This window comes from Atractosteus spatula, chromosome 1 (assembly GCF_055471065.1).
Source record: "Atractosteus spatula isolate fAtrSpa1 chromosome 1, fAtrSpa1.hap1, whole genome shotgun sequence".
Lineage (NCBI taxonomy): Eukaryota > Metazoa > Chordata > Actinopteri > Semionotiformes > Lepisosteidae > Atractosteus > Atractosteus spatula.
The window spans coordinates 12,181,212-12,207,626 of record NC_142706.1 but is presented as its reverse complement, the minus strand read 5'-3'; the positions used below and the strand labels follow the sequence as shown (position 1 = coordinate 12,207,626).

Sequence of the window (26,415 nt, the reverse complement as noted above, 5' to 3'; positions counted from 1 at the left end):
TTGCAAAATGGAAAATGCTGACATCTTTTTGTGGATATTTATGGGGGAACTTCACAACAAACAGGCAAAGCTTGAACAATTGCCCACCAAATTTAAAAAATCAAGTTTCCTTACAAGCTTTCACTTTTGCCCGTTCCTTAGACATGACCCATTCCCTTGCCTGAAATCTAAACCTTGTAGGGCGAGACATGGTCATGCAATCACCATGTGTGGTATGAAAGAAGAGCTTTTAACAGAATAGGAATAGGTGGTCAGGACAAGGAAGTGGAGAGGGTTAAACCCTAAGAGACTCAGCACTGTAGGTTTCCCAGGTTTGAGAGAAGGGATCACAGCTTAATAGGCCTGTGAGTATGTGCCTTGCTGCTGGTGTGACTTTTACAGTAACACGCAAGATAATATAGCAATTACACTGGAATTCACAGGGGGGGCAGCCCTGAGATTGAGCCAGACGATTAATCAACGCAACAGATTCAGACAAGCTGGGGGTTTTAAGCACTTTACTGTTATCAAAGTGTAAAACATCCTCTTATGAAAATGGAGAACTAATGAAAATGCAGCCTGGTAATGAACTCTTCCTCACCTTGGCCATGAATGAAGTGAAATGGGTCATTATCACAGCTACAGCAAACGGAAAGAAGTCTGCCCTACGCACAATTTCACATATCGACATGGAAGGTCAGTTTTTCTTTGTTTCCAAGAAACAGTGAGGCCATTCCCCTCACAACATGTACGTTTGGGTAAAGTCCTTTTGAAAAGTGACAGAATTCTTACTATGGTTTGGGGGAATTACTGCACCTAAAATTATTTTAATGCCTAAACATGTCTGCTAAAATACTTCAGAGTAATTTATATAAAAAGCACATGGTGAATAACACATAACTTGGAAGCACAATTCTCCAAATGTTTTAATGCACAGATCAGCTAATTAAAGAATGGGTAACTCCACATCATGGAGACATTTTGAACATGGTGATCAAAAGTAGTTCAGGCGGGTAGCTGCGTCAGCATGCGTAGGCTGCAAAGGAACAAGTAAGCCTCCACAGCCGAAACGTTGTGTTTTCTTTCTTCTCTTTTCAGCATGGAATAAACCTATTGCTTGTTCCCTTGTGATCCAAAGCCAATCAAAGATGTTCTCTTTCCTTTAGTGTCTTGGTGTCATAAATCCCTCCACTGTCTGGTGTACCAACAACCACATCTTAAGCCAGGAACCTTAGAAAAAACTGTTTCTCTCTTAGAGGTTTGTAGATTTGCCTAACAATGGAAGGAGTATTATGCATCCCAAGAGCAAACTGTTGTCAAAAATGTTTCATAAACGCACAGAAACCTTTCCTTTCCTGTGACCAGGACAGAAGGAGGGGTCCATTACAGAAACCAATACATCGATTCAAGCAGTATTCAGCACAGATGGAAAGAAAAACAAGCCCAACTGCTGTTTAATGGAAGCGAGTGTCAACCGCTGAATGCCTCTCGGTCAGCTACCCTGCCTCTCTTCACAATTAAACTGCAGGAAAATGAGAGAGCGTGAGAGCTGTGCTTTCTCCTTTTTTTAACAACTACTAAAAATCAATTTATTAGCACTCCCCAGCCGTGCTCTCAAACTCGCTCGTCTACTTGAGTTTTGTCAGCCCAGCCCCTGCAAACACTTAACTTTATTGACAGTTCATTTACTGGCACACTCCCAGGCGCATGCCGATGATCTGGTGGTCTGCCCAGCCAGGACCGCAGAGCGCCGGGATTTTAAATACTCCCCAGCCACAGGAGAAGGGGAGTGGGAGGAGGAGGAGAAGGAGGCGGCGGCGGGGGGGAGCTTGAGAGGAGAGGAAAGCTGGCAGCAGTTGTTACCATAACAAACTCAATTGTTCTCAGCAGTGCTCGAGCAAATAGAGTCATTAATTACGCTGGCTGTTGGCTGGAGTGGCAATCAGCACGAAGCGGCTCACCGTTTCCTCTCTGGGAGACGAGACAGATGCCATTAAAAATCAAAATCAAGGGGAAAACGGGGAAAAAAATTAAACAAAACACCAGCGTGCGTGCCAGCTGGCCTTGGCCCACAGGCTGACCCACACTGTCTGTCCAAATCTTCTGGAATCCCCATTCCTGTCATCATGGGAGATGTCCCACAAAGAGACTGTTTTTATCGAGAGACAGTAATTTACTGTAAATGGCAGGATTCCTGCCTCCAAACAGCAATTTAGCACCAAAGATCGGAGGTAGGTTACTGCCTCACTCCACATATACATACAAACTGCTTCCACCAGGTACCCCAAGTTCAGCTTAAAGAAAAGTGCAAATATGAATCATTATGTTCAAGTCGGCATGTTTGTAAATCAATAGTCATCTGCTTTATGAAAATGTGGGCTTCCTCTTCCTCTTGACTTGACTGGTAAGAAATCATGACTACCAAGGTAGTAAGGGACAGAAGTGTTTATGGTACTAGAAGCACTCTTCATTAATACTCACAGTACCCAGGGCCAGATGCTATTTTACAAGTTGTGCTGAACGAAACAAGAAGCTACTGATAAAGCCCTTCCATCACCAAGACAGGGGTAGTGCCCATGGACTGGAAAGGGGACAAAACTGACCCAAGTAATTATAAACCCAATTACTTCTATTACATGTAAAGTTATGAAAAAATATTGGAACTAAATTAAAGGATTACCGATTTGAAAATCAGATCCTAGGGGTTAGTCAACATGGATTTAACAAAGATTAGTCTTGCCTAACCAACTTAGTTCTTTTAATAATTTAGAAACATTTATGATATGATAAAATGATATGACATATAGATTTTCAGAGAGTTTTTGATAAAGTTCCTCAAAAAGATCATCTTGTAGGCATACAGGAAAACATAGGTGTTTGGATTCTGAGAAGTGAAAATAGAATTGAGAAAATAGAAAGTACAGAGAAGGTTTGAAGACTCAAATTGTAATGATATAATGATTGGAGTACCTCAAGTATCTCAATCTCAAGTTAGAAGGATGTACAAATACTATAGAACCATCTACAGTATGTCTTCAAAAAGATATAGATAAAACTCAAGACTGGTCAAACACCTGACCGAAGATACTTAATAAAGACATCGCCATGGTTTATAAATACAAAATGGAAAGTACTCTGATAGAAGAGGCTACTTATAAAAAAGACTAAATGTTATGGCACAAAGTTAAAACTGTAGATTTTAAATCAAGGGATGTTTTGTTAGAATCATATAATGCACTAGTGAAGCCTAATTTAGAATACTGAGTAAAATACAGTTTTGGTTAGCTTTATAGAAAAGATACAACTGCCCACTAATCAGCCCAGAGAAGAACTACCAGACACATTACAGGGCGTAAGAGAATCTCCTGAACTGCCAGATTGAAGGAACTCTGTCTCTTTAATCTTGAACAAAGAAGATCCCGAAAAGACCTGATACAAATATTTAAAATTAACAAAGCCATTGACAAGGTCGACCCAGAAGACTTCTTCAGAAACAATTCAACATGAACCAGAGTACACAGGTGGACACTGCACAGAGAAAATTAGGCACTTCCTTTCAAACAGGTGGGAGTATGGAAAAGGCTACCCAACCATAGAGTTGAAGCCAATACTCTTGTTTCTTTCAAAAAACGACTGAATGAGATCTTTGCATACAAATCCTCTCATTTGTAACTGTTCTTGTGTTCTTATGGTTACTTCATCTCATGTCCAGTTGCACTGTACGACCCAACAGGTCACATCATAACCACTGATTACATTGGGTAGAGAAAGGGCTTGGGATGGAGAACTATCATGATCATCATGGGTATCTTGTGCAAAAGGCTGGAGGAGTAAACTACCAATGACGAGGTGCAAAAGTTAACATATCATCCTGAATATGTGAAAGATATACCTTGAAAGAAGTGTATAACAAAACACAAGTCCAGCTACTTCTTAGGATGTCATCATCCATACATTACATTACAACCTGCAAGCGCTTCTTGAGGAACCTAATACAAGCCAACATGATTCAGGAGGGTTCATATTACTGTTCATTACACTGAATACACGACTCAACCCATGTGCCACTTTGTGATGATGTGCTACACCTGAGACTTCTCAATGACAGCTTCTAGGGTCAGCGCGGCAGAGAGGTAAACTCTTCATTTACTGAAGCACAGAGCAAGGTCTGCGTTCTTATTACGGGACAGTACTAATGTAAAACAAACCAAGAAGGAGCATTATGACCCTCCAAAATGCAATATTATAGAAATGCTTCCAAGGTTTCTTGTTTGTGGTCTGCCATGGAGACAAGCACAAGCTGGCGGCTTCAACAGTCTGTCTGAGCCACCACCAGTGCTCAGTATCAACAGCGAAAAAAGCATTAAAACTGATTTTCATAGCTGGGTGTCATTCGTCATGTTTGGGCTGGACATGTCTTTATCGTGAATTACAAAATGATCTTTACAGAAAACATTGATCGTTCCAGTTTCAGAGATCTCAATTACTAAACCTCTTGGGCTTCCTGAAAGAGAAAGAAGCAGATCAATCATAGTCCAGGACAGGCCAGAAACAAGTAACAGCACCGTAAAATACAAGATGTGAAGACAGGGTTAATTTTAAGTCCTTTCTGCATGAAGATTAGGCTTCTAAGGCTGGAGTTTATGGCAGGGAGGGGGTTAAATGATAAGGATTCCAGAGGCCAACTAGAAACCCCCTGGGGACTTAATCCCTGACCATTTGTCCAAAAGGCTATAAACTGGCCAGACATCGTGACCCCCCCCCCCCCCATTACCATAATAATGAGTGACATCAGAAGCATCAGGAAAACCCTATATAAACTGGAAGTTTGTACCGGCACTTTGAACAATACTTCGGTTTTGTTGTGTCTTGCCGGAAACAAGACTTCGGCTTTAATGATCCTTGCATGCAATAAACTCATCTGTTTAACTTCATCTCGGGATCCAGAACCTTATTCTTTCTGTTACAACAGTACCTCCAACAATCCCAGGAGGAGTCGGGAGAGTTCTGTCTTGAACAATTTGCCTCTGCAGCGCTTTTGAATTCACCGCAGTCAACACATGCAGTGAGCAGAAGAGCCACACGAGCAGAAGCGAAGAGAATATTGCGATGGCAACGGGCAAGAGTGAACTCCAAAACTTCTCTTTCTCAAAACAAACCTACAATGCCTTGATGCGCAAATTCTTTCTTTAAAAGCTCCTCTGAAAAATGTCTATCGGTCGGCTCTGTTTAATTCGAATATCAGCCTGCACTGCTGGGGAAGGAGAAAGGGGCTTTGGGTGGGGGGTTTTTACTCAGAAACCCATACTGATTTTCTGGCGATTCACGTTTCGTTAACCTGCCCTTCAGGAGCCCCGCGAAGAAGCACGGACCGGACTGCCTCTGCGTGAGCTGTAGCTGAGGGGCAGCAGCCACCTCCAGGTGGCCAGAGGTCTAGCATACAGGACGCAGGCCTGAGCAGGCCTGCCTGGCAGTGATGACCCTGTGCCTGCCGCTCCTCGTCAGGGCCCTGCTCTTGAAAATGCAATTTCAGAAAGATTTGGTTGCCCAGTCAGCCATGGGAATCCTGCAGCCGAGGTCGGGCTTTCAGACAGTGCCCTTTACTCCGCCAGCTAATGATAAATTAAGATTAGTATTAGAGCCTCTTTGAAATAACCCTGTAAAGCCCTGGCTTATGGTCTTATACACTTCTATCCAGAGCAATTCTATGGTTAATTAAGGGTCATTTAACCCCACCCCACCCCCACGCTTCAGGTTAACAGGATGAAAACAGGCCTTAATAGAGGGGTTAAATGGGTGAACATGCAGGACACCTGCTGCCCCAGTGAACCAGGATGTTTTATTTTATTTTTTTGAAGAAGGAAGCCGAGATTTGCACCCGCTTTGCAAAACAGGTGCGAGTTCCGTCACTGGCCGGGGGTCCGTACGTACAGTACAATGTTTTACCAAGTCATATTCCTCCCCTTGCAAACTCTGTGCCTGTAATTGAGGGGGGGGGGGGGGCAAAGAGGGTCACTGACTTATTAAGCCTTTGTGGAGGCTCACCTCTAAAAATCAGGTTGTAGTAGCAGAAATGCAAAGAGCAGAGCTTTGCTTTGGCCTCTGGGACTGGTGCACTTAAAGATAACTTATTAAAGATAAGAGGTGAACAGCCTGCACCTTTTCAGTGACAGGATCGCTGACAGCCAGGTCTGTGACACCCAGATACTGTAGATCCCCCCAACACAACTTACTGGGAAACCCAGAACATGCCCACCAACCAAAAGGCCTTCCTGAAATTTAATTGAGGTGTTATTGGCAGGTGAATTCTACATGACCCTAGCACCCTAACAATGTGGGTTTTTGAGGTAGGGTCATGGAGGATTAGAGGGTTTAAGTCATTTCTTGTTGGGCCACAGGGATATCCTAACTTTCACACAAGCCCATAACGAAATGGAAGGTTACTACAACACAAAAAAGCAAGAAATAAAACAGTACACAGAGAGTGTGGATACAGTGCAGTACAATACAGCATGTGGCATGCATTTTGGCATGCATGCCAAGTTTACACAGAAAAAATGTAATTAGCAAATTACATTACCAGGTTGAGAATTAAATACCTTAGTGCAATAGAGTGTGAGAGGTAATGAAGGATGAAGCTGAGAGCCGAGAGGTCACAGATGCTGTTTAAAGATAAGTCACAAACATTGTTCATTGGCTTACAGTGAGACAACATGAATTTCAGGCCCTTGATCTTACATGTTTTTAACCTACCCACAATTCTCTGTGTTGCATAAGATAATGGTGTGCATGCAATTTATTTTTTTAATATAAAAGTATTTTACTGATGTACATAGAAGATGTATGACTCTTTTTTCTGGTAGAATCTCATAATAAGGACTTCTATTTTAACAGTTTAAGTTTAAAGGATGTAAATTCAATTTTTAGCCTTGATAAAATGGAATTTAATAACAGAACATCAATTTAGTGTTATTAACCTTTTAACTGTTGACCTTTGATGGATCCTGTGTTATTGTCTATCAGTGTTAACAGTTAATTATGCATTTATGAAGAATTGTCTGCTACCCCTAATGCGTAACTAGAATAATTAATCCATACAACCATTTAAAAAAAAAAAAGCAGTGTCCAAACCAGGAGTCCAGTGAGCCAAAGCTTAACCTTGGCCAAAAAAAGGCACAGGATTGTTACAGTATTTTCCGAGTATACTTAAATCATGATGTTTGAGTCGGGAGCTGCGTCAGTGTCCATTAACTGCAAAGAAACAAGTAAAGGCTAATTCTACACTGAAAATAGAAAACAGAAACACTGCATTTCGGATGTACAGCCTTGTTCAGGTGGCAGGTGAAGAACACCTCAAGAGGACAGTAAAATGTTGTGTTTCTCTTTTCCGATTTTACCTGTTGCTTTAGTCATTAGGCAGACTGTAAGAACAGATGTTACACTGGAGCATCGATAAACTAACTGAACCCTATGCGTAGCGAGTATCCGAGATGGCAAACAAGTCCGTGAGGCGTAGTGCAAAAGAGCCAAATCCAAGGGTCGAAAGGAGAGGTCAAAATCCGTGAGATCATTCAGGAAAAGCACTCAGTGAGAGAGAGAAAGCAAGCACAAACTGACTAGCCTGTGACTCAAAATACCAAGCAAGGAGCTTAAATAGTGAAAAAAGGGACGTGATTGGATAATGAGTAATTAGTGCAATTAATGTGGTCAGGTGTGGTGCGTGATTGTAACAATAGAGATGGATTGTGGCTTTATTTTTGCTCCATGTGTGGGAGGAGGGGCAAATCTCCCTGGTTTACGTATTCCTTCACATCGTCTGCATTCAACAGAAGCATTTTGGACATAAACTGCAAAGCGGGTTGTGGGGTAAGGACAAACTGACTGGTGGGCCACTACTCCGACCAGAGCAAGGGAGGAAACGCAGCAGTTTTCCTTTTGTTTTTTTTCAGAAAAGTAAAAAATAAACAATAAAACCATATTCCCTCCCCCCCCCCACCCTCCTTTGTCCCTCTCCAAAATGGAAGCCTTTGAGGAAAGCAAACAGGCCTTGAACAAGCGTCTGGCAGCGTCAAGGTTGGAAAAGAAAGAAACAACTGGCCTGACTCCCTGCACTTGACATACATTACCATACTGAGCAGGGAGGTTCCTGTGAGTCAGACTTCTAATGTATCCTCCTCTACTGCTGCCTGCCCTCTGAATAGAGCCGAGCCAGATCGGGAGGCTTGAAAAAGTCCTGTTCCCCGAGAGATCAAAGCTCAGGCCACAGAGGAGAACATGAGCCTGAAAAAGGGTTTGTCCTCCGCCTCCTTCTTCAGCCTTTTTTTCCCCTCCCTACCAGCCCTTTTCAGGCTCTTTCAGTCTTTCACGGTGAAGGGGGAAATGGGAGGGTGGGTGGGGGGTGGTAGGGCGGTTTTGAGGGGCTGAAAAAAAAACCCTCTAGCCCCCAGCCCCCCCCCCCCCCCCACCCTCTGCCAAAAAAAAAGCTTCATTATCTATTAATGAGCTCTCTTACAGAGGCCCGAGCCAGGAGGTGACGGGGGAAGGGGGGTGGGGGGGGCTCTTATTAATTTAGGACCCCCAAAAGGCCCCGGCTGGCGCTCCACGGGAGACAAAAGGCGGTGGCCTTTTCCCGGCTCCTGCCCCTCCCCGGTCCCCCGGACAAGCTCGGCCCATTCATCCCACTTCCCCTCCTGTTTTGGCCGAGTCATTGTGGACGACAAAAGAGGGCTTTCGTCTGCGGATGGCGCCCCTCCCGCCCACCCCGCAGCTGCCGGGACAAAACGGGGGCCGCTGAGAACCGTCCTGCCCCTGTGCCCCCTCTCTCGTGCCAGCGGATTTGAAAGTCAATGGCGGTGTGTGTGTGTGGGGGGGGGGGGTGTCGTCCTCAGGCGCTGGGAGGCGCTGTGAGGAAAGGGGCCGGGTGCTCGCGTGCGGAGGCGAACCGAGGACCAGCTGAACTGCCGTTGTGTTGCGGGGGTAAGAGTGAGTCTCTTCAGGACAGCACAATTTAGGGCCATTTCAGGCTCGAATAAAAGCAAACGTCACAGACCGCAAGGCAAACGGCAGGCCAGCGATGGCTCTCAAAGACCATTGGGCAACACACTATTTGCCCGTGGTGGAATAAAACGGAATAAAATACAGTTGCCCCGAGCTACCCCAAAGTGTTCAGTAGCTGTCCTGACACTGCAAAAGGGAAGAATAAAGCAAAAGAGGGAATATTTCTTTATTAGCGGGCTTTTTCCTTCCAACATTTAGATTTTTGCCCAGCAAATGGATGTGCGCCTTTAATAAACCCTGTTAACTGGGACTTGCAATGCCTGTCTTCTCAGCAGCAAAATGACAGGAGGAGCGGTGTGATCATCTGTTATCATGGCGTTCACGTTATATTAGGGCCACAGCTCCTAAACTGACAGCAGCCACCCCTCTTCCATGTAATGGCCCAGTCCCGATTGTGGCATCCCTGCTGCCCTCCTGATGTATATTTCCATACGTTACATACATATACAGTAAATAGATTGTTTTCCCTTTTTTACAGGTTTCTTCTGAACGCCTTCACTTTTTTTCCAGTCTCGGCAAGTATTCTGTCTCGAACGAAATCTTCAGCGTTTCATTTAAAAATGGAAGACAGCATGGGAGGGTTCTGCCTTAATCCCTTTCCTTCTTTGTTCTCCTCCCCCCCCCCCCCCTTCTTTCCTACGGACACCCACCTTCGGTGAGTTTAGGACAAGAGGACAATACTGTCACTGGGCATGGGAAAAGCCCATTAGGGGGAGCTACAGTACACAACCCTGCACTCGCACCAGGTTAACAAACACCAGGGCTACATGGTCCTGTACTCTCCTCACAGAGGTAAAGTGGATGGTAAGAATTACATACTATTGACATCTATAAGAATTATGTGAACAACAGTCCCACGTCTACAGTTAGCATCTAAATACATACTGAGAGGCAGCCATTTAGAATGGATTCTGATTTTGAGGCCTCCAGTCATAATCCCACAGATGGCAGTTTTGTACCAGTGGCTCCCCAGCCAAGCACAGATTCCAAATGTCTGAACCTGTGGTTTCTCTCATACTGAGCAGGATTAGTATCGCAACACACACAGTCTAAACTGTCTAAACCCCGCTCACTACAGCTCATTTGAATCATCTGAATTTAGTCGAGGGGCTTGCCATCGTGCTCAGCATTCACACCTCCTCCCTCACACACATACACATGCAGGCGCGCTGTGCAGTAGACATACAGACCGTGTACTCAAGGGAAACTGAGTGTACCAGGCCCACGTCCTCAAAAACAAAAACACCTTGCTGTCGCAGTGCTGCCAATGTCAGTCAGCATGAGATTTGAACCTGCTTATTAACGCTTTCTTCTCTCGTTCGAGTTGAGCACTTCTGAGTTATGTGATTTTGCAGCAAATTACGGGAGAGTTTAGTGACGAACTGTAGGTTTTATAATCATTTCCATATTTAGTTGCCATTTCATTGTAATGTTTATGTTGTCGTATTACGCTGATCTTTATGTGCCTCAATACAGACTGTTTCAAAGGCTTCTATGTGAGGATATAACATTTGTAGATATTGCTTTGCTTATGTGTAACATTTGAATGATTAAACCATAACCTAGTTGAAGTGTAGTTTTTTCTCTGAGACACCTAGGGTCTTGTAAAAGATTTTGTTTGATTTCTTACAGGTTTCTGTGACAGATGATATTCTGCAAAATGGTGCCTTTTACTTAATAAAACATTGTAGACCTCATAATGTTTTTTTAGGACATATTTACAGCAGCATTGTGCAGAATACTTTTGCAACTTCCTTCGGCTCTACGTAGTGTATGCATTTCACTTCTTGTTAGCTGTGTGTCTTTTAATGCATGATATTTTTTACTAATTCCCTGGCACTTCTGATACTCTGATTCACTGCTGACCATGTGATATGTTATTCCAGATATTCCAAAACAAGAACAGCTCCTGAAAAACTCTGCTAATGTTGCAGAAAGACCAATGGTTCAAATCATGACTATACAATTATTTGGCTATGGCTGGAGGCTCACTAGGAATGTAGACACAGCTGGCTACGTACTGCCAGGGTTCAACGGTGTGGTGTCAGTTAGGAGGAGATTCTCTGTCACAGGTCAGAGGCCTGGGTCTTTAAGGCTTTATTAGTAATGTCTGTGTTGGTTCCACAGTTGACATGAAAGCTGTAGTGTGGTTGTGAAGGCTTACTGTGCAGAAGGAAGCAGGTGTCTTGATGAGGTATACTATGAAGGATGTGGTCTAGGCCGACACTTGACGTGTGGCAGTGAGTTCAAATTAATTCTATTTCAGATTAATTAGAATTAAATCCCTGCCACAAAATGGCAAGGGCTTTGGGTGGGGAAAAGTTGCTGAATCTGAAATCCAAAAAGCGAAGGAAAAAAGTCTTCTGAACAGGAAAGGAAGCAGACTGGAGTGCTGTTTTGAACTGCCTGCATCACGCACGGCTCAGCCTCCTGCTTTCGTCTTGAGAGTGTAGCTAAACTTAGACACCCACCTGAAGATTCAGCAAGAGTCAGTTTCGTTTCACGCCGTGCTGTGTCTTTTATCCAGCAGCAAGGTTTGGGCTAGTTTGTCTGTTAACAAACTCCAGCATCGAAGGCCCGTTTATTGGTTTATTTTTATATGTTTAAGCTTCACGTCAGTGCCCACGCTTTTGGATATTGATTTGAAGACTCTTTTGTAAAGCACTCTATGCCTTGTCATGCCCACTTCACCTTATCAGGCTGATTTGCTCACACATCACGCCCCAGATGTTATTCCAAAGCTATTCTTGTTCAGGAATACTCAAATCATATGATCTCCGGCAATCCAGAGTCTCAACAGTGCCAGGGAATTTCTGAAAAATATACCATTTAAAGAGGCCACTGGCAAGAAGTGAAATGCATATATTGAGGAGAAGGAATTTACAAAGACATTCAGCATTGTAAAAAAAACATTGTGGTAAATGGTGTCATTCTATGGTATTTCATTAACTTACGTAAAATGGGCACATTTTGCAATGTTTGACAAAAAGGATCCGTTGCAAGACAAAATCCCAGCAGAACACCTGCCATTCACCAGTGCATCATAGAGAACACCACGGAGATGTCTGGTTTTGTTGTGCTACTTGTGTAGCCACTCTCAGAGCTACATCACAGCTCCTATCTGTGTCTGTTTGGAATTCGCGACTCAAGGCTGACATCTTTGAGTCCACGTTTTTTTGTGTTTGGAAATTACCTTGTTGACAGTTGCAGCCTAAAGGCTGTCCATAAATAAGGCAAAAGATTTCTCCTGGGCATTCAGCGAGGCAGGAGGAGCCAGACATGGAAGAAACATACAGAGCGTTCATACGAGGGCGGCACGGAGGTCAGGAAATGAAACGAAAATCCAGAACCGCGAGAGATGACGGATCTGGTTTTCAAAAGTCTGGGCTCTCTTTCTCCAGCCCACCTGCTCCACAGAGCGCAGCGTCATCGCTAAAAGTGTCAACAACCACAGGCTGCACGGTGTTAATTAAACATTAAAATCCCTTTATGGCCGTTTGTATTCTGTGGCTGGCTCCATTAGCACGTGCAACATGAATTAAGGCGGCATTAATCAGTGTTGGCAGGCAATGGCTAATTGTGGTGAGATTACATTACACTTAATGAAATTAACTGTACAATAGCTCACTTCTTCACAGTGGTCGGCAGTGTGGGCACAGAAGTGGTCAGAGAGAATGGAGAGCATGATGGCATATTTCTCCCTCGTTCCCCCAGCTCCGAATAACAGGTACCCGGTCTTGAATTCCAGCCCCCTTTCTACTGTCTTCTGCCAAAGACAGACACCCCACGACAGGATAAAAAGTAATTACTCTTCCTGTCTTTAGTATGCGGAGTATATTGTAATTTTCTTTGGCTTATTTTGGTCCAGGACTCCCATTATTGGAAATAACATATGCTTGTTACCATTTTTTTAAATGGGGTTAATAACATTAGTCATTAAATGTATTAATAATAGGTGCAAGTAAGCCAATGTTGGCCACAAGGTAAAGAGTACAAAGTACTGAATGGTGCTGGTCTTCAGCACCAAAAAACTTCAGTGTGGCACAAGTACACACAAATCCAGTTCTATAATGGTTGACAGCAAATGAAAGGGAGACACCCCCCGCCTTACTACATTTTGAGCTTTCCATGAGTTTACCACAAGAGCCCCAGTTACACTGCAGTTGGTCAACATGGCCCAGTGTCTATCAGATCCTGGGCTGATGTTCCCAGATGTATTTCATCTGGAAACTAAGCCATATCGAAATCCAGGCCAGTCTCAGACTGTTGGGACAGTTTGCCAGGGTTGTGCCGTGTTTCTCGCAACAAAAATGGACATACGACAAGACCAGCAAAATGGTAAACGCGAAACAGCACACGAAAATAAGAAATTCTCCTGGGATAATACACTGAACAGAGCAGCATCTATTTTAAACATATTACTAACATCCTAAAATGTACTCCTTTAATTATGAGACTGAAGCACTGAAAGACTTTAAGCTGCTTGACTAGGAGGTTAATGGTACCAGTATGGACCCTCTGAAACTAGGTGGACAGTCAGAGCCATTACTGGCTTGAGTAATGCTAACAGTCTCAGCATGCTGTGCTCATAAAACTAACGCTCTCCCTCTGCCCCTGACAGCTGTTCTGTGTGGCACCAGGTAAAGTAACACATTTCCCACCAAAGGAGAAACATCTGTGGCGGCCCATTTACTGCCGGCATCTCGATGCGGAATAGCTTTTTAATGCTGGCTCCCGGATAAAGATGTTTGTTTTGCATATGCTCAAATGGGCTCACACCCACGTTGATGCAACTCCCTGTTGCTTGGCTGACGAAGGCCCGACAGGTTAAAGAGGAGACTCATCTGTGGAGAGCCGGGTCTGGGGGAGGCGCGCGACAGAGATAAATTGGAAGGCAGACTCACTCTGTGTTGCGCAGGAGCCCACGGCGATCCTCTGCGCTCTCCCAAGTGCCTCGTCACTCCACAGACGCACGGGGGCAGCGCTCGAGCGATTCTAGCAAGGCGGCGTAAAGAAATGCCGGGGCGATAGCGCAAATCACAGGGCTGCTAATCTAAAGCGCCAAGGCCATGATTTAAATGAGTGCCAGGAGGAAGGCTGTGCTGAAGAGAGGATTCACCAACCCATATTACTCTTTGTCTCGTATTTTCCCGGGCAAAGGGGAATACAATGGACACAGTTAAAACAGCTAAAATGGAACTCATCTTCGCTGGGTGTGAGAACAAAAAAAAAAAATCCTGGTTGAATTAGCAGGGAACTGGCATGTACTGCAGGATAAATACCACTGGGATTCATGGACGTTTTGTTAAACAGTAAAGACAGGAACCCCTCTGCCTTTCAGTGAAAACCGTAGAAAACTTTACCTTATCTAATCCATGGAAATAGAATCCATGGAACATAATTTACTCCACTTCTCTACTAGAGGTCTCTTATCTGACTTTTTTTAAGAGAAAGGGGGAGACTGACATTTTTAATTCAATTATAGTATTTTCCACATACCTGAAAACGATCGCAGCCCAAATATTGCTTTTTTATTGGTAGTTTCCAGCCCAGAATTAACCTCTGCTTGTTCCTTCATACATAATTATGATTTATACCCTTAGAAATGATAGCTATTGACTGATATTTTCTTTTCTAACACCCATCAAAACAGCTGAATAACATGTTTCATTGCCAACCCAAATAAACTGAACACGACTTACACACATCCTTAAAAACAAATTGCTTGCTTTCAAGATCAGAACATCCAGAGAGATATGTTTTATCCTTTTAGTAACAAATATGCTACGAAACACTTGTGCGCCCATTGCTCCAGATCAAATGCACTTCCTTAATACCGTATTTTATTTTGCTGTAAGCATACTGCCACCTGCCTATGTTTCTCCTGTGAGTAATATTTGCCACTTCACACTCTTTCAGATGATGTGCCTGTATTCCCAGCCTCAATAATTATTCTTATCCCAGCTTTGCAAAGCTTGGCGGTTTGCATTTAATTTTGGTGAGTGTTTTTTAATGCTCGTGTACACTATCTGTTTTAATGTTACTGTTGGGACAATTCTATCTTCTATTTAAAGAAAAAGCCTTTCAGAAAGATGTCTGAAAGAAAAATGAAATGTACAAGGGCCTCGCAAACATATAGTTTTATATAGTTATAACTATAGTTTTCATATAGTTACAGGTTTACCAACTCTAAAAGGAGAAAAGAAGGGTTCTATAGAATTGCCAGGCTGCAGAACTGTGCAAAACAACTAGGTTTGACTTGTACACTGCTGGAACACTGTACTTATTGGAATAGATAGAAGACACATATTAATCACAGAAATAACAGCAGAGAATTGTTCAGAATATGCATGACAGGACACACTGAATTAAATAATTTGTGATATATTTGTGTAATATATCACAAATTTGTGTAATAAATTAAATAAGAAGGGTAAACACATGCAGGGGCGCCTGCTTCCAGCAGGCATAGGGTCTCACCTTCATCCCTCTTGCGTTTGTTGGCGTCACTGCTGGAGCTGATTCCCAGAATTCCACTGATGGAGTAGGAGGAGCCTGCTGAGTCGCTGGTCACCGACGACACCTGAGTCACTGACACTGTGGAGGCTGTGGCGACAGAATACATTACTGAACATTCTTGGTTCCCAACACTACCACAGTACAAATACAACACCTGACAGCTTTTTTGTATACTTATTGTTAGTGACATCAGCGGAATGATAACCTTTGTAATTGTTTCGTGTAGCTACGACCAAAAGGTCCATATTCACTCTATGCCGCAGTGACACAACGAATGTTGTAGTGGGTGCAATTGTTTGTGCTCGTGAGTTTTGCAAACAGTCGCATCAATTATAACTGATAAACGTTTCCTGGCTCGTAACAGTGTCCGTTCTTTTCACACGTCTGCTGCTGCTGTTGATCTTATTCACATCTCAGGCAGTGAGGGTTTACTAATCCTAACTGTTGGACAGATCTACTCAGAACCCGGTCTTTAACTGCAGGTACTAGAGAAAACAAAAAACACCTATGAAAAAATGTTGCGTTAAGCAAGCAAACTAGACAACAACAGAAAGCCTGATTTTATTATTCTTCAAACAAAGCTAAGTTATAGGTTATGTTCTGTTAAAGGTTTACTGTCCTGGACTACCAGAGTTCAATAATGCAGATTTGTACGTCTTTATACTTTTTGTTCAGGGTGAATTTGAAGGGTGAAATGAGCTGTCATTTTTTTTAGAAAAACTTCTTCATTTCCACCGCAGAGACTGGTTAGAACCAGATGAAGTGCTGTGGGGATTTCGGATCCCACATCTGGCTCTCAGTGAGAACTGGAAACAAAGTGGAATTCTCAAAGACACTGCTTCAGTCCTGAGTAACCCCAGAAGAGCCCGTTCCTGTCCTTCCATACTGCTGACTCACAGGATGATGCTTATACAGTATACCAGTGGCAAAGACACAGAAACTCAGAAAGAGACAGGGGTGCTCAAATGTTCATAATCTCTTGTCTCGTCAGACTGGGGCAAATACTATGAGGGGAAGAACTGAGTTATCTAATGGAAGAAAAAACATATTCAGATCTATTACAGACTAACGATGTGAAAACTATAACAAATAACTATCCTTTTTTCTTGATTTATTATTTAATTAAATTATTTAATTATTTAATTAAAATTTAATTATCCATTTTTTAGAAGGACTTGCCATTAGCTAAATACTACAAACCATCTCTCTCCCTTTTGAATTTGAAATTTCAATTTTCTGGCTCGTCGTGAAAGCTATTTATCATCATAATCTCCAGAACTCAAAAACACTTTAATCCGCACTCGCAAAATTAATTTACATTGCAGAGAAGTCTCCGAGGCTGATAATGAAGACACTGGGGGGAGTTCACAGTGCAGGACTTGTGCAGGGTGGTCTTCTTGTAAATGCAATATGATTGGTTACTACAGTAAGTGGGACCTGATCCAAGTATTCAGAATCCTTCAAGGCACTGTCAGCCCAATGGGCTTCAGAATTATCAGCAAAACACGAAGCACAGGACATTAGTGGATGATATGTGGAACTGCATTTAAAACCAAGTACAGGAAGCATTGCTTTAAACAAAGAGAACAAGGTGCCCAGCCATGTTTCTGAAGCCGATGCCCTGAATTCTTTCCAGAAATGGCTGAAGGATTGCCTCTCCTTTGGCATCTTTCTTATGTTCTACACCCACCATTGAACATTGAACATTTTAATATAGATTTAAAAAATGTGACTAAGAAAAGAGAAGTCCTAGATTTATGAGACCAGTAACAGACAGGAAGGTTACCCAGGAGCTTCTGAATTAAATAGAGTAAAAGCCCAAAACAACAGAAGATTCGAAGTAATCTGTTTAGAATGGCTCTCGCAGCAGATTCCTCTTGCGTGAAGCCACTCTTGATCTCTTAAAGGGTCAGAGTGTACTGCAAGGAACACAGATCCTTGGAAAACTATCATGTATTTCCCTTGAAAACTAATGCCACTACACTTCCTATGTACACTATGTCCTATATACTGGTCCTATGGGGGTACCTTGCTTCGGTTTTTTATTCCTGGCTGAATTCTTAGTTTACTTGCGTCCATGTGAGTCAATGGATTAAGGGGACCTATAAAAGTTGCTCCAGCCCTCCAGAGTGTGGATGACCTTTAACAGCTGCCCCTTTAACCCTGGATTCTGGATTCTTGTTTGTGCCTACCATTTCCCCCATTCATTTATTTCTTCCTTCCTCTGTTCTCCACCCCCTCTTTTTACCCTCTCATTCCACCTCTCTTTCTGTTCCCTGAAAGAGACCTCTGTGAAGAGCAGCTCTTTGAAGGCCACCTCTGCCTGCTGTACGACTGTACATCCTTCACCTGAAGGTCCCCAATCACAGCCCACCTTTCAGAGCCACCAGTGACTGACTCGCCAACCTCTGCAGTAGAGTCACCTTTCTATATTTCCTTTGTATATGTCACATGTACTGTGAATTAGTACGCCATATTTATGACTATTGTTTTATTCTTCCTCAATGGATGTTATATTTCTTTTCATCTGCTATTCCACCCTAAATACAGGTTAAGGTGCTATAGCTGTACTAACAAGCACGTTGCTTTGGATATACAGTAGCTGTCTGCCAAACAAACAAATAATGTTTTAAAATTTGCTCAGTCAAGGAAAAAGATCCATATGATAATGGAAGGAAACAGGTGTCTCATGTGCAGAGGTGCTGTGTGTGATTGTGACTGTCTCCATGGGTTTGCTGAGAGTTCTCTTCCCTGCTCTCTGAAGAAAGCAGAAAAGAGGCCGATCTAGGTCTTAGGTATTAGACAATGGGATCTCAGTAATCCTAAGAAAACAGACTTAGCTATTTAAAACATAGAGCTTTTCTGTTCTTTCTTGAAGAATAATTGCTGATGAAAAAAAAGAATTGTTAGAAATATCGATGAAGTCGAAGAGCTCATTCAAATACAATAATCCATGATAAACAATATACAATACTGAATACTTGTTTCACACAATGCAGAGTTTTGACCAGCAGAGACCATGATTCTACTGTTTTACTGTTCTAAAGATAAACTTTGTTTTTTTAAAAATAGAGTGTGAGATCTTTCAGAAAACAAGGTAAAGATCTCTAAATTTTAAAAGTCCCTGTTTTCATCACATGGTCCAATAGATGATCTTGCATACTTGTGCTTTACCAAATTTAATAGGTCCATTGAAACAAAGACATTAACTGAATATCTAAGATATCAATCAACATTCGTACTGTGAAGGATTATTCTGTTTCCCTGCTCACAACGCTAAATCCTTTTTCTGTTGTTCAATTCAGTAAAAACCTTTAGAAAGAATGGGCAACTTATTCAATAAGTTTTTATTTGAATCAGAATTGATTCAGCTTTTTCAAAAAATGCTATAATTGCTAGTACAACTAAAGAACTACAACATTCATGGAGTTTCTTAAGCAAATACTGCCTAAATTCTAAAACGAGAGACTGTATCAAGATTGACAAGTTTTTAGGGCTGATGGATGTTTTTATTTATAGTATTCAAGTTTAGTTTTAGTTAGGCCGACTGAAACTCACGTCGTGCTCCTAGCTTTGAAAGCTCCTGACTTTGAAGCAAAAACCTGTTTTTGATGGATAAAAACCTATACTGTCACTACTGCCCTTTTTTCTAAAAAAAAAAGCAATTTTCAAGCTCTTAAAAAAAGCCCATCAATTTTTTTTTTTCACCTGCCACTGGAACTGAGTGTTTCAGAAAAGAGAAGTGCAAGTAGCAGGAATATTTTAAAGCAAAAGGAACATACTGTACTGTATTATATTGAATGGAAAATGACTTACCTATATTGTGAGAGGAGGCAGAGACTTGCTGGTTGGGGGGCTGCTGTACCTTGGTCCTGATGATCCTGACACACCCGAAGTTTACCATGTGAGGAGACAACAGAGGTGCCAGTTAGTCTTTGTACTATGGACTGGGTTCGAGTAGGGAGCTAAAATAGTGTGAAGTGGCTCACACCAAGAAGGCTCTTCATCGGAAACGTTGTGTTTCTTCCTTCTACTTTTCAGGGTTGAATTTACCTTTACCTGTTCCCCTGTACCTAAGTCACTGCTTATCCTCTTTATGCTTTATTCTGGCTCTGAAGACAGTCGTCTTATCTTGAAATGTTTCTTTTGGAGTAGCATGATTTCAGAATTCCACGTCTTCCTGGCAGAGGGCTCAGGGGCACATTTAAACGACAGCGCTGCTCTGCGGAACATCGGGAAAAACCCTTCCCTACTGAGAGCCGAGAATGAGGGTGGTACCGATCATCTGGTCCAGATGTCAGCTGGGCTAAAAGGTTCAGGTTCCGGTCCGGGAGACAAACGACAGGGTCTCGCTTTTTAAGGGATGTCACCTGCTAGGGGAGCTCATCGCACAGTGCAGAAGGTGATGTAATCTATCAGTTTCTGTGCTCCGTACAAGCTTAGTATCAGGTGTGCAATGTGAGCACTAAGAGGAGCTATGTGCATCCACAACCTGCCAAAGGAAATCAATGGAGCAACTCTCGTTGGCTCTGGGTGATGGCAGCGTGACATGAGAGCTGGCCTCACACATGACTGCTTGACTGATCATGCGGTTACCACAGGTGCACGCGCGGGCTGGATGCAATGAGCTCTGATTGTACACACACTGTGCTGTGGCAGCCCCAGGCCTTTATTCATAAATATGTCGAGAGCAGAACAGCTTTACTACACGTTTACAGTAGATCACGTCGTTTGTTTCCCACATCTTTCCCCTCGGAACGCTGATGAGGAGTTTTCATGGAGAAGATGAATTGGAATGACACGCAGGGGGAGTGGTGGGATAGGATATTCCGTGACCTATGGCCCATCCAGGATCGGCACCTGGACAAACTGGACGGGCAGAAAGAGTCTTTTCTCCGAATAATTAATACAGATGGCATGATCCACAAGAGGCTCCGGTTTCCTCCCACACTCCAAAGATTAATGGGAGGTAAGTAGGTTAATTGGCTTCTGCACAAAATGGCCCTGGTGTGAGCGTGTCCGTGTCAGTGTCTGTGTGTGCGCTGCAATGTACTGGCGTCCTGGGATACAGCCTGAGATAGGCTTGCTGGGATAGGCACCAGCTCCCCCCACACCCCTGTACTGGATACAGCAGTCAGAAAATGGACAGATGGATGTTCTACAAGACACTGCAAGAGAAACAAGCTGCAGTGGGATGCTCATCTACAGAATACACAAGGTTTACTGTCTGGCTACTTGACGCCAGTACCTGAACTTCATTCAGAGTGAGTTAGCTCAGTTCATGTACTGCATGCGGTCCTCTAACTTCCCCCACCACCATCCCACAAAAACTTATGGTTATTTTCATAAAATTACTTTGACAAAAAAGAAAGTACAGGCAATTCCGGGCGGTGCGGTAGAAGGTTGCCAGTTTGTATCCCGCAGCCGGGGGAGGAATCCTACTCCCTTGGGCCCCTGAGCAAGGCCCTTAACCCCAACTGCTCCAGGGGCGCCGTATAAATGGCTGACCCTGCGCTCTGACCCCCAGCTTCTCTCCCTGTCTGTGCGTCTCATGGAAAGCAAGTTGGGGTATACGAAAAGACAAATTCCTAATCCAAGAAATTGTATATGGCCACTAAAGTGAATTTATCTTATGCAAAAGAGCAATTCAAAATTAGAGCATTAGAGCAAACGTCACCCTGCAGTGGTACAGTGTGCTGCTGATGCCTTCCTACACTTTTGAGCACAGGGTCTCGTGCCAAAGCAGCTAAGACTCTTACCTGTTAATGGAACTGACGCTTGGCACTGTGTCGTTGTCGCACACTCTCTCAGCCAGCAGTCTGTCCCTGATCTCCCAGGCAAACATGGTAGGGTTTTGGCGTTTGTACTCGGCGATTTTGTCAACAACTTTGGGTGTAGCAACCTTTGGTTTGGATCCTCCGATGACTCCTGGCTTAATGCTTCCTGTCTCATAGTACCTGTGAGCAAATTTTTAAAAAAATATAGAGTTAAGGCTCTGCCACCAGTCTAAATACTGCATTATGCCCATTCCTTGGCATGCTGATGACAACAGGAAAAAGAAACCCAAGCTGAACAAATAGATTCTGCTGCAGAGCAGTCGGGCTTTCACAGTAAAAAAACATTTGATGCAAATGTATTGCCTCACTGTTAAAGAAGCCTAAAAGTTAAGCTTACCCATAAAAAGACCATTTCATCGGAACCTCATTTTACCTGCCTTTTCTCCATTGCATTAAGTAATCCCTGTGTTCAGTGTGATATTTATTTTTCTTCATTTTATTTTTCCCAAATGATCTTTGAACAAAGGCCTTTACAGCACAACCAGGAGGTGTACAGGAGAAGAAAGCAGCTTTGTTACCATGCTTTGATGTCAAGTGCTAACGTTAGCTGCTCATGTATGGTTTCTAGACAGTATAACACTAACATACCACACCTTCCTCTCTAATTACTTCTCATTCGGCTCTAAACAGACTTTTCAAAAGCTACTTCTGGCGGAACAGTGAATGAGTATAAACAACCAGGCAGCAGATCAGGAATTAAAGAATTAGATAGTTAAGAAGTATATTATGCAGTCCATTAACACAGAAACGTTTTTTATTGAGTATGCTGAATGTGTCACTAAAATAAACAAAACTCTCATAAGTCACTTGAAATATTTGGTACAATGACTGGGACAATGGTAAGAGCATCCAGAGGGCTAGTTTTTTCTTAAATTGAGTACCAAAATGATATCCTGGAGCTGTCCTTTAGTTGGCAACACAGGAAGAGGACTTCAAAAATAGGACAGAAAACCAGAAACCAATAAGAAATCACATTGAACAAAGGAAATAGCTATGCTGTGATTTCTGAAATTTCTGAATAAAGTTTATACAGCATCGAGACATGTCTTCCTGTACCTGGTTCTTTGAATCCTATTAGTCGGTTAATTGTGGACTAAAGTCAATACATTTCTACAATCTGACATTCAATGTTTGATTCACAGTAAAGAAGAAACAAGACAAATAATCCCTTTTGATAGATAACCACACCATGTTCTGCATTTAAATGTTTTTTTTAATCTGTAACATGCAGTACTTTTCGATTCTTTCCCATGTTTTTGCCAAGATTTCATTGTACTTTTCTAAGAAACAGGCTTATTCAGTGAAAAACATTCATGGGATTCCTGTGCAGAGGTGCTGCAGTAGTTGTTTTTTTTTTGGGGGGGGGGGTGGGGGGGGGAAGATTCATTGTTTTATTCTGCCCAGCTGGAGGCAGTACCAGCAGAACTCCCAGCCACGGAAAGAAAATGATTCAAGACAGGCTACAAATCTGGCTCATTTATCTGCACATTTACGTGCTGTCCCCACTAATTTTCTCCCCATGCCATTAGTAATTTAGCATTTGTACTTTGGTATCTTTCCTCTGCCAGGTCCCCTGCCCTCCTGCTACATGGAGAGCTGGCACTCGTCCTGTCTTGGCAGAGATTTTAGTTTGGCAGGGAGGCAGTGCCCGTGGTAACTGTGCTTTCTTGACTGAATTGTTCCACAGTACAGTGCCCTCTGTGGGGGGTGCTTGTACACTGGCAGCCAGCCTAGTCAGCCCCACACCCCGCCCAGCCCCACTAGACTGTAGGTAGGAAATCCCCGACAGAGAGGCCTGGAAGAGCTCTGGCTTATGTCCAACCTCCCGCTGGTCTCCACTCTCAGAGGAGAGAAGAGTTCCGGGCAGGAGCTGCTGGAACTACATTGCTGACTGAAGAGGCCAATTGCTACAAACGCACGACGAGGACACGTGTGGGAGATCTGACAGGCCCGGTATGACCAAAACCGGACTGCATGGTTTCACAAACCGGGCTATCGCATGAGCCCAACTGCACCCAGCTGCTGCTGCTGGTGCTGCTCCTCAAGACCCAGGCTTTAAAGAACCTGTGAGCTCAGAGACAAGTTGAATTCTCAATCTGTCTCCCTCACCCTCCACCCCTGCCAACACTATAAGGACAGGACAGAGGATTCCCTTCACTTGGCAGACAAGAAACTCTACAAAATGCCCACCAGATGTGTCACCCATGTTCTTTTATCATCCAACTATTGCATTATTTATTATTTATTTAATATTATAATTTGGATTTACCATCCATATAACGTTAACTGCCTATTCCTCACTCTTAAATCTACAGCAGAGGCACTTGACAGAAAAGCTCTGGGTGGCACAGGACAAGTGTTTAACCACCAGCAGGATCTGTGGCATTTCAATCTCAGTTGCGCACAAAAAACACTGAAAATTTGGTCTGAGGTCAAAATAAGACGCCAACCTTTGGGAAATGAAATCTCTACATAAAGCAACTTACTTCTAATGTAGCACACTTCATAGAAGAAAATGAAGCAGTGCTTTTTTTTTTCAAGAGCAAGAAGTGACATTATTTAAGCCTCATGTGCCAGACAGACTGTCTAGAATTTTGACAGTAGTTGATGGGGACAGTGCAGATCTGTACACATGGAAAGTGAACATGCAAATGATTTAGATACTACTTTCATTTGTGCTGTACCTAACAAAACCAAAGCAATGCTTTCTGTAATCCTGTGCAGGGTTCACTGAGCTGATGCTCTCCTGTAGTCATGGCTTTTGACTTTTAGTTTTTAAATAGAGAACCATAACTCTCTATTTCTAACAAGCCAAGCCACAGAAAGTTGTTCAGTTTTAAGTGTGTCTTAAAGACTGCAGCCCCGTGCAGGAGCTACCAATGTCAACAGACAGAACAGAGGACTTTCTGTGTTGTTACTCACAGAATAAATAATGTTAATGGCATGAATAAATGTTGAACTAGGCATGAATAATAAACATTCTTACAGGTACAGTACAAAATAAGCTAGTATTAAAAAAAACTCTAATTTACTATTAAGGGGAGGAGTGAGTTCGCACATGTAACAGTAAACACATATTTTAAATGTGTAACTGAAAGAAGAATGCACTTAGGTATGAATATAAGGATTTAGGATTTGTAAAATTATTTATTATATCAAGAATAAGGTGGAGCCAATTTTGAAATGGAGCAAAAAGCTTAGAGAAATCGTTCTGCAACGCTTCAATGGTGAAGCTGAAGAAGAAAGAATTCTCTTTCAGAGAACAATGAGAAACGGGTTTGTGATATAACGACGGGCCCGCTAACTAATCCTCCACCTTCAACCATTCAAAATTGCTGCACTTTTCAAGAAATATGGGGCGAGTTTCATTCTGATGCAAATGCCTTGATGAATCTTTTCCTTTGTGTCCTTTTTTAGTGGTGTACATACGATACTCTGGGAGAGAATTGCAAAACCTTTCAGTCTACGGAGAGAGGAAAAAAGAGAAGGACGTTCTTATAATTCTTATAAAACTGCACAAGAACAAATAGACCTAATTATGTATTACACTTGAAGTCTTTTTGAATAGCCTAAATCGATAGATTGTACATACAAAGCGTCATGATCTCAAAAAATGATGAGCTAGTTACGAGATAATATAACTTTTCTAATCCTTTTTAAAATTACATTAGAATCCACAAACCTCCAGCATCTCGGCCGCACAATACCATTGGCTGTGCAAGTCAATCGCGATGCCTATTTCGAAATTCAGCACAGAAGAGAAAAGTCTAGTCACTCAACAGTCCAGCGTGCCACAGAGCGCCGTGTTGTAAACAGGTAACCCCTGTCACACAGAAGCTCAACAACCGCACCGCTACACACAGCCCTGCCGCCACAACTTTGCTACGGCCGCGGGCCCGGTATGGTCAAGCATCCGCCATTCAGCTTTGATTTAGAGCTTTTATTCAGAGCTTCACTGTGTGCTCATTGCTCGGTCTGTTTCAGAACCATTACTGAAACCGTCCAGCCGGCCGTGTTCACTTACGGCTTTACTCTTACGGGAGCGCAGTACTGTGACTTCACAAGCAATAAGAGCACCTAAGATGTACTGTATAAGCGTTGAGAGCTCAAGTATGGTGGGAGCTGGAGTTCAGAGTCAGCCCCCTGGCGATAGGGCGAGCGAGCTGGGACCCTCATGCAGAGTGAGGAGTTAACCAAGGAGTAGCGGCAAGGGAGGAGATGGGGGGGAGGAAGGATACGTGAGATGAATGCGCAAAGAGAGGTATTCTTATGCTATTCATAGGCAAGGAAAGGTCACTGAAAGTTAGTGTATCGGACATTTCTTATGAACACTGTTTATAGTTCTCTAGGATGCTTAAGTGGCACACAGAAGAGCGTGTTGCCGCTTATTTGCGACATAATGCACCGCTGCAAAAATATTTGTAATATTTCAACGTATACAATCTTTTGAACTGCGTGAAGGTTTTGTATAAATTCATCTTAGGTCCAATAACCAATGAGCCAAACCATTTTTTTTGCATAGTACAACTTGAGCTAATACGAAAATGTAGAGGTTTAAACAATTTTAAAGAAAAAAATAAAATAAAAAGCCGCTCTAAATAAGGAAAGGAGTGGGAAACAATGTCATCCATGGTCACAACCGTTTCAAAACAATAATACACACAAATCTATTAGGTAATTCACATATTTTTCAATAGTACTTCTAGCATACTGAAACAATATATTCGGCTCCCATAAAATATCAATGATTCTGAAACAAGTAAAAATACTTGCACTACATTACCCTGTTTTAGATCAACAAAGGGGTTTGTGTTTTGGTTTGAAATTTACATCTGTGTAGCTCCATACCCCTTCAACGGCCATACTAACTCTCACACTTGAGGTGAGTTTGGAAGGGCTCTTTTCAAAATACTGCCAAGACGATACTAAAACTGGTCACCGTTTCCCTGCTGAATGTTTGGCAAGGAGACACACTGGGACTGGAATGGCCGTTCCAGTGGGGGGGAGTCGAGAGTGACCAGGG

General features: G+C 42.8%; 1 protein-coding gene across 3 annotated transcripts in view; it reads right to left on the bottom strand.

Annotated features, from left to right (window-relative positions):
* The window catches only part of pax5 (paired box 5), an 89,351-nt gene that overhangs the window by 44,094 nt on the left and 18,842 nt on the right, over nucleotides 1-26,415 (bottom strand). For all 3 annotated transcript variants that reach the window (XM_088912421.1, XM_088912422.1, XM_088912423.1), the window contains exons 3-5: nucleotides 21,315-21,512; nucleotides 19,372-19,436; nucleotides 15,517-15,642 (exon numbers count right to left, since the gene is read on the bottom strand). In XM_088912421.1, the coding sequence (XP_088768547.1) occupies nucleotides 15,517-15,642; nucleotides 19,372-19,436; nucleotides 21,315-21,512 (389 nt within the window). The remainder of the gene's footprint in view (nucleotides 1-15,516; nucleotides 15,643-19,371; nucleotides 19,437-21,314; nucleotides 21,513-26,415) is intronic.